The sequence below is a fragment of the Diplotaxodon limnothrissa genome, linkage group LG18 (genome assembly GCF_057381915.1).
Source record: "Diplotaxodon limnothrissa isolate DT_005_m linkage group LG18, D_limnothrissa_male_GT1.1, whole genome shotgun sequence".
Lineage (NCBI taxonomy): Eukaryota > Metazoa > Chordata > Actinopteri > Cichliformes > Cichlidae > Diplotaxodon > Diplotaxodon limnothrissa.
This window is the reverse complement of record NC_140613.1, coordinates 29,002,386-29,010,059: the sequence shown is the minus strand read 5'-3', so window position 1 is coordinate 29,010,059 and position 7,674 is coordinate 29,002,386. Positions and strand designations below refer to the sequence as shown.

General features: G+C 41.5%; 1 protein-coding gene across 1 annotated transcript; it reads right to left on the bottom strand.

The window, feature by feature from the left end:
• Window positions 1–577: 577 nt before the first annotated feature.
• LOC146613945 (prolactin-releasing peptide receptor) lies at window positions 578–2,112 on the bottom strand. The gene is given in 4 exon segments (XM_085378596.1): window positions 578–948; window positions 951–979; window positions 981–1,283; window positions 1,709–2,112. Coding segments are annotated over 4 exon segments (1,107 nt in total).
• Window positions 2,113–7,674: the final 5,562 nt, after the last annotated feature.

Below are 7,674 nucleotides of genomic sequence, written 5' to 3'. Positions count from 1 at the left end.
GTTTGTTTAAAAGTTCCACTGGTAGTTTGATTTCCATTTGCTTGGTTGGTTTAATGTCAGTCAGCAGACGTCCTTCAAAAAAAGCTGTTAAGATCACAGGTTCAGGTCCCGTGTGGGAGCTCTAAAGAGGTTGTTTTAAGGTCAGTGACCTGGATTTGGAAACTGTGATGTGAGCTCTGGTATATGAAGAGAAATGTCTTCAAAACCTGTTTTTAAATCATTTCAGATTTCCAGCTTTGTGTTTATGGAAAATTGCCACTGTTAAGACAGGAAGTTGCCGAGTGACACTGGTATTGTGCTGAGAAATATAAACCTTGTGTTTTTATGGCACCTAATGCATTCTGTTTATGAGACACTGTCATCTATTTGAGAGCTTCACACACACTGTTGCCAAGAGCCTTTTTAGAGGTGTTACAAAAGCAAGCAGAATGAGACTGACCACAAAAGGATCTAAACAAACGCATGTTCTGTACAAAGTGCATGAATCATGAATTTTGATTTACAGCGGTTGATATAACATCTAATATGACTATTGCCCCACGAGGGTATGTGAGTGAGCACAGCTGTGTAAACTTTATTAAGTCACCCCGTGTGTCTGGGTTTGATGAGTGAGAGAGTGTGCAGAATGCTGAGCTATTGGCAAACGTGGGGGAGGAGGAGCAGGAGCGATACGCCAGCGTTGTGCAGGTGGTTTTCCTCGTTGAACATGAAGAAAAGATGGCAAAAGGGCACGGAGCTGACGTACGGCAGGACGGAACAGCAGGAAGTACAGTGGCGGGTTCCAGCAAGGCACCAGGCACACCAAAAAAATGGCCGTCAGTGACGCCACTTCCCACAGCAGGGACACGCTCTGCGCTTCCTGCGTTGGCCCAGGTGTGGCGGCTGACAGATGAAGCAAAGTTGAAGATAGTTTAGCCCCAAGTCGGCTAATGGGAAAAGCAGCTAAATAACATGAGGGGACAACACATTGACAAACTCAATATGGCAACCAGCTAACTGCAAAAACCAGAGTGGAACCAATGAGCAGCGCAGTAGCTTTCTTGTTGCGTCTGTCGGCGGCCAGCGAGCCCCTGCAGCTATGGAGGTGAGAGATGATAAGGCCGCAGTTAACGGTGATGCAGAAGAGAGGGGCCACATAGTAAACCAGAAAGGCAGGAACCAGGAAGTAGAGCCACTTGTTTTGGCCAACGGACCACGTGCAACCACCACTGAAGTCAATGTAGGTGACCTTCGGTAATGCCATGGTCAACGAGACCAGCCAAATGGCTACCACAGCGCATGACCTGTGGAACAAGGAAACAAGGGATAAGTATATTTGTTTGCTACTGTATATACAGCACACCTGCCTAACTTCCAGTGGAGGACGTACACGGCTAAGTTCCCATATGTAATTAGAAGAAAAAGATGTCTTCAGAGAAAAAGTAGCATTCATTTGAAGTTATTTATCTGGTCGCTCTCCTTGAAGCTCTGTTTTGGTCTCCTCCAACTCGAGAGGGGATACATGTGATATCCTTTAGCAGTCAGTTGCTCCATTGTACTGAAATACATTTAAATACCTTTAATAAAGATTTATGCAGCTTTTTAAAGGTAATATTTTACAGGTGTGAACAACATGTTAAAGGAATCATTGTAAACATTATACAGTCAAACAACTGTACAAACACTGCCTCAAATGATTTTTACAAACCCACCTCCGCTTCACACTCACACTTTTGTCAGACTAGCAGGCGGTCTCATCCATGGTGCAACGATACGATACCTCAGCACAGACAATGCTGCCAGGCTGAAGATCTCCACTCTCACTGTGACTGAAGTTGTGAATCCCAGGAGGACACAGGTCCCACCGCCAAGCTGCCAGTTATAGAAACTGGCAGTCAGGAGCGCACAGGGCAGGGTGAGCAGAGCGCCAAGATCTGCCAGGCTGAGATTGAGGAGCATGATGGAGCTTGGCTTGGAACGACTGCGGGGGTTCCTCAACAGCACCAGCCAGAGCAGAAGATGACCAACACCCATCAGAAGAGAGACAAGGCTGACCATTGGCAGCACCACACCGAAGGAGATGGTGGTGTTGGTGGAAACCACATTAAAGAGGAGGTTTACGATAGCAGGCATGGCTCTGACAAATCTGACAGCAAAAAGATGCTGCTGTGAAATAAAGACAGATGGAGGATAGTCAGGCATAGGAAATAAAGGAAAATAAAGGGGAGCATGACGGCCAGGCTGGGGTGGTTGGACAAAAAGCTATTGTACGTGAGGTCGAAAAGGCTCAGCAAATGTCTACAATTACAAATATGAAGAAAAAGATGAAAAAATGCCAACAACTGTGAGAGCACAGCATTCCAAATCAGGAATTTAGAGAGACACATGATGACTTTGAGACCTAATTGTAGTTATTAATAGCCTCCAATGTATTATTCATATTCCTAATAGGACTTGCTTCTTCCAAATCACTTGCAATTCGGAGCTCACCGGGCCCTTCCTCAGACTGACAAGCCTGATGATTCAGACTAGATGATCTGTCTCTCAAGAGATTTAAGTAACAAACAATCAGAGTGACATCAGCAAGTCCACTGCATCGTGACACAAACGAGACAACTCACCTCGGCGGGCACTAGCAGACAGACGAAGGAGGATTGTTCCCAGAGGGATAGACAACACACACAAACTAGTCGTTAAGAAGGAAAAACAACGTGCAGACTTTGGTGAAGAGAAAGATTTAACCAGAGTGGAGCCCCGAATGTAAACAAACCACTTATCCCCACAAGTAAACAAGACACTCACTTGATGTTTAAAGAGAGGACTTGGCTGCATGCGCACTGATGTTAGGGGATGTTTTCTGAATACTTGATTCTACATAATTGTTTAAGCAGAAACTTCAGCATTGCCCAGATACTTTACCAAATGCATCAACAGGAATGCACCACTAAATGTCATTAGCATTACTAATGGCTTCATGGATTGATTCAGCTGCTCTCCAGTGTATCCCACTGGAACATCTTGAAGAAAACCACACTTTAAAGAGGGATCCAAATAAAGGCTCCTCAAAATATGCCAGGAGTTGTCTGGATGTGAGTCAATTAACTTAAATTACATAATTTAAATTGAGTCACTCATATCAATTGTTGAGTTACTTTGACCCAATTTTTTAAGCTTCATTAAAGTTAAAGTGAGTAAAATTCCACTGCTAGATATCAGTAGATTGCAATTTGCATGTAACTAAGCTTTAACTAGGTTAAAATCCTATCTACAACGGCTGCTGTTCATCTCATTGTCAATAGCCAGGTGTCCACATCTATGTACTTTGGAGGAAGCTGTAAAACTTTATGAAAGGAGGCTGATATGACTCGATAAGTCAGTGAAACTCACTTCTGTCTGATGACAGCAATAGTGAGGTGAGTTGTTGAGGATATCCTGGACTAATCTGTTGAGAAGTGCTCCTGTTTTGCTGCTGTTAGCCGGTGATAGTGGTTGATAGCTGCTGTTAGCCGATGTTAGCTGCTGTTAGCCAAGGTTAGCTGCTGTTAGCCAGAATTAAATAGACCTATTTTGAAGTCGATCTAACACTGTTGGACTGTGACACTTAGCGTGTGGGAGTGTGATTTTTAGGACACGCAAGCCTAACCTTGGCCGGCATAATGTTAGCTTATAAGCAGCTGTTGTTGTTGTTTAGCTGGCTCGTCAGCTGTCCAGAGACAGGAGGATCGCATGTCTAATCTGCTGACACCTAGTAATTTTGACAATATAGGGAATAAATAAGCATATTTATGCAGATTATGTGCATAAATATCTTTAGTTCAGGAAATGAGGATTGAGGTGAGGAGGAAGAGCATGATGCTTTTTTTCCAAGATGCCAGTTGCCTTGTCTTTTTTCACATCTTTGCTTTTTTGGTGAAGAGGACCTCTTCTCAGATGATAAAACATGTGTATGATCCTTCACATCTTGAGTCTGAAAGTGCAGACACAATTTGAAATCAGCCCCTACAATACAACTTCTCTTTGGCTTTTGGCGTACAACGTCTCTAGCCACATAAAACACTATTAGGCAACTTACATCTCAACCACTGTAGTCAAGATGGCGGGTCAACACAACAGCTTCCACAAATGCCCACTCCTATGTATTTATAATGGATTAAGTTTATGAGAATGCATCACTTTGCTGGAAGATGTAATTACACACTAATCAATGTCTGTCTATTTTATTAAATAACCTTAAAAAGTGACGGGCTGTACTTCTGATTATTATATATGACCGTAGCTAGTTAATATTGTGTGGCAAAGGCTACAAATCAATAAAAGAACAGGTTCCCTTTGTGAAATGTCTGAATTTCCCTTTTTGTGAAGACATTGCTTCACTATAGCTTTTGGTATAGTGAAGTTAGGCCGGTGTGTATAGTTGTTGGTAGTTTTAATACCAATCTGTCTTTTTTCCCCCTTTTCTTAAACTTCAATTTCAAATTAAAAACAATAAATGTAATTCACTCAATCTTTTCCCATCATGTGTTTAGATTTCTCTACTGGATGATTTGCATGAAGAGAAATGGACAAGTGACCTCACTCACTGGTTCGTGGTCTTCGAGTCCTCAGGCTTGTACGTCACTATCTTGGTATATTTTAAAGCAGACAGCAGGGGTGAGGGATTGATGGTACAGTATCAGTAAGTTCATCAGGAAAGTGTTCACAAAGGTCCTACAAGTTAGCGGTCGGATAATTTTCCAATACATTTTTTGTTCCCTCTTAGTGATTAAAATAATGCATGTTTAAGGCACTTTGTGTTAATGGATCTTCTTTATAGGCTATTTGTTTACAATGCCTTTCAGTCTTTATGGCATTATTAGCCCATTAACTGAACCACTCCTTAGGACCAAATGGGTAGATGTAAAACTGATCTTCATATTTCATTCTCTAGAAGAAAGCAGAAACTTAAATCTTATACTGAAAAGGTTTCACAGTAAACGCTTACCTGTGTTTTACCAGGTAAGTGCTACAAATAGAGCAGTGGCAGAATGGGGCTGCATAGCATCAAAACTAATTTACAACCTAGTGTAAAGAAAGTAAACCGTTAACAGTGAGGTGTGGACAGTTACCCACAATTCTACAAATTTCCCCTCTTGTGTTTGCTAGGCAATTTGAATTCAGTGTGAGGGGGAAATATTGATCTCTGCAAAACACCGATAAAAGCTCCTGAGATGATAAAATAGAAATAAACAGTGTGGTTTGGTTCTTAGCTTTCAATAAATATTGCAGTTTTTGTTCAGTAGTTTTACTGTGTGTGAAGAGAAGGTAACTTCACAATAGAGAATATTGACTTACACAATGGTGTGCTCCTGCCCTCCCTTCAGGATGGGGAACTTACTTTCAAAAAGAAAAAATTAGGATGTTATTAGGGGACACTTGTAGATTATCTGCTAGTGCAAAGTATGTTTATTAAGAAGTGCTTTATTATCAATGTGAAACTAGTACCCAAGCTTATAAGGAAGTGGATACCCACAAATTCTTTATGATAGCGACAACACAGAGATATGGCTGAAAATCTGAAAATCGCTTTCCACATTAAATGTAATAAATATGCAAATTTCAACATAAAGTGTTACCAAATATTCAACAAACTTTAAATATTAGAATTTCAAGCCTCACACTTACCCATATCTAATCAAATCCTGCCCACATAGGTTTAGTTTTTTTCTCGTCACACATTTCGAGAACAATAACACGGTAAAAAAAAAAAGCAGGCATGACTCAAAGTACAGTTGTAGTTTATTTGTTTTTTATGATGACTATGTGTCATTTTGTCAACATCTCCAGAGATATGCTCTTTAACCATTAACTGTGACATTATCAATGGAATTTGAAAATGCCAGTGTGCGGTGGTGGGATGCATCATTACTCCCACTTTTGTCAAAATCAACGGCGTCCACAACATCGTGTGTGAAGGACAGATGGATGATCAACTGTACGAACATTTGTTCATTCTTTACCCCATCTGTCCTTTTTATGCAGTATCTGATGAAAAGCTTAACAAACCTGTCCAAATTCCATCTTTGGGGGTGGCTGACGCTGCGCGCTTTACACATAAACCAGGGGTCAGTGAGGCAGCATAGCTAGTGAAACTGTTTTGTTGCATACAGGCCTTAATTAAAAGTGATGGTTGGGGGCAACAAATTAGCAACCTGCTTCCAGTCATACTAAAATTTACTCCACACATTCTAGTATTGTTTATCTTTTTTTCTAACTCTCCAGTTTTATTAGTTCAACAGCAACCGGATGAGGAATGACGAGCCGAAATAGAGTAAAGGGGATAAGAAGGAAAGATGTAACATGACAGATGAGGAGAAGAACAGAAACGTGATGGGAAGTGAAGAGACATGAAATGCACAGCACAGGGCTAAACTAATTGCGTTTAATTTTAGACACACTGACCTCAAGTTGAGCTGATTTACTGATGTAGAAGTTGTGACTGGCTCCCGGCTATTTTCGGTTCAACCACTTTAACTCTTCAGTGGCAGGATAAATTTAATTACAACTGTAGCATGAAAATCAATCATTTCAGGCTCACGTAAGGCTGGATTTTATAGGAAAGCAAAACTTGCTGCAAATGTACATTTGAGCTGATTGCCTTTTGATCACTTGAACTATATGTGGAATGATCTGGCTTCCTTTTCATTCCATAAAACCACCTGAAATGAGCTGGGTTGAAAGTTGTAGGCAGCCTTCCAGCCTTTCTTTGAAGATGTCCAAGTCCAACACTGCCTCTTCCTCACTCAGCATCTCTGAGGCTGTTTTAGCTCTGGGTGAGGCAGCTGGTACACGTGAAGAAATTCACTCAGTAGAAGGTTTTAAATGACATGGACAGAGGATTCGCAAATAATTAGCTATAGCTATTCAGTTTCAGTAGCGACTAAACTACAAAGCTATTACCTTCTATCAATACCTTCTTCAAAATAACAGTAACATTAGACAGGAAGCTAAAAGCAGTGTTAAAGCATAATTGTATTCTGTTTCCAAAAGAAAGCCTCTGGCCATGAGCTGTCATAGGGCCAGAGGCAGGGTATACCCCGGAGAAGTCATCGGTCTGTTGCAGGACTCACATTCACATACAGTCAGTTTATAGTCGCCAATGAACCTAACCATGCTCGTCTTTGGAAGTCTTCACTAGCACCATATTTGATCCATTACTGATCTAGAACTGTTCTATTGCGCTTACACATCAAATACTTTGATGTATGGTTAGAGCAGCATTTGTGGAGGGTAGAGAACAGGGACATCCAGACTTACATGCATTCTTCACGAGTCACAAGAGGATGAACTGAAATGGAAATACTTCAGAGTGACACAACAAAGTCGAATCCCAAGTGGAGGAAAAATAGAAGCCAAGAATTTAGTGCAAACAGACCCAGGTGTGGATTGAAGTTGGAGTTTAAAAGGAAATCCAGAGGAATGAAATGCGGGGCAGAGCCAAAGGGAAATACAAAAAGGATGGTACATGTGTGCGACTCGCTTACTGTGAACAGTGACCTGCTCCCGGGAAAAAGCCCTTCCCTTACCATCAGCTGATGTGCAGTATGAAGAGGAGAACGAGCAGGCACGCACCTGTGTTACTCCTCTATCCACTCGTCTTTCTAACTTCCCACGTTGCCCATTGGCTATGCACACACAGACACACGCATACACAAATAC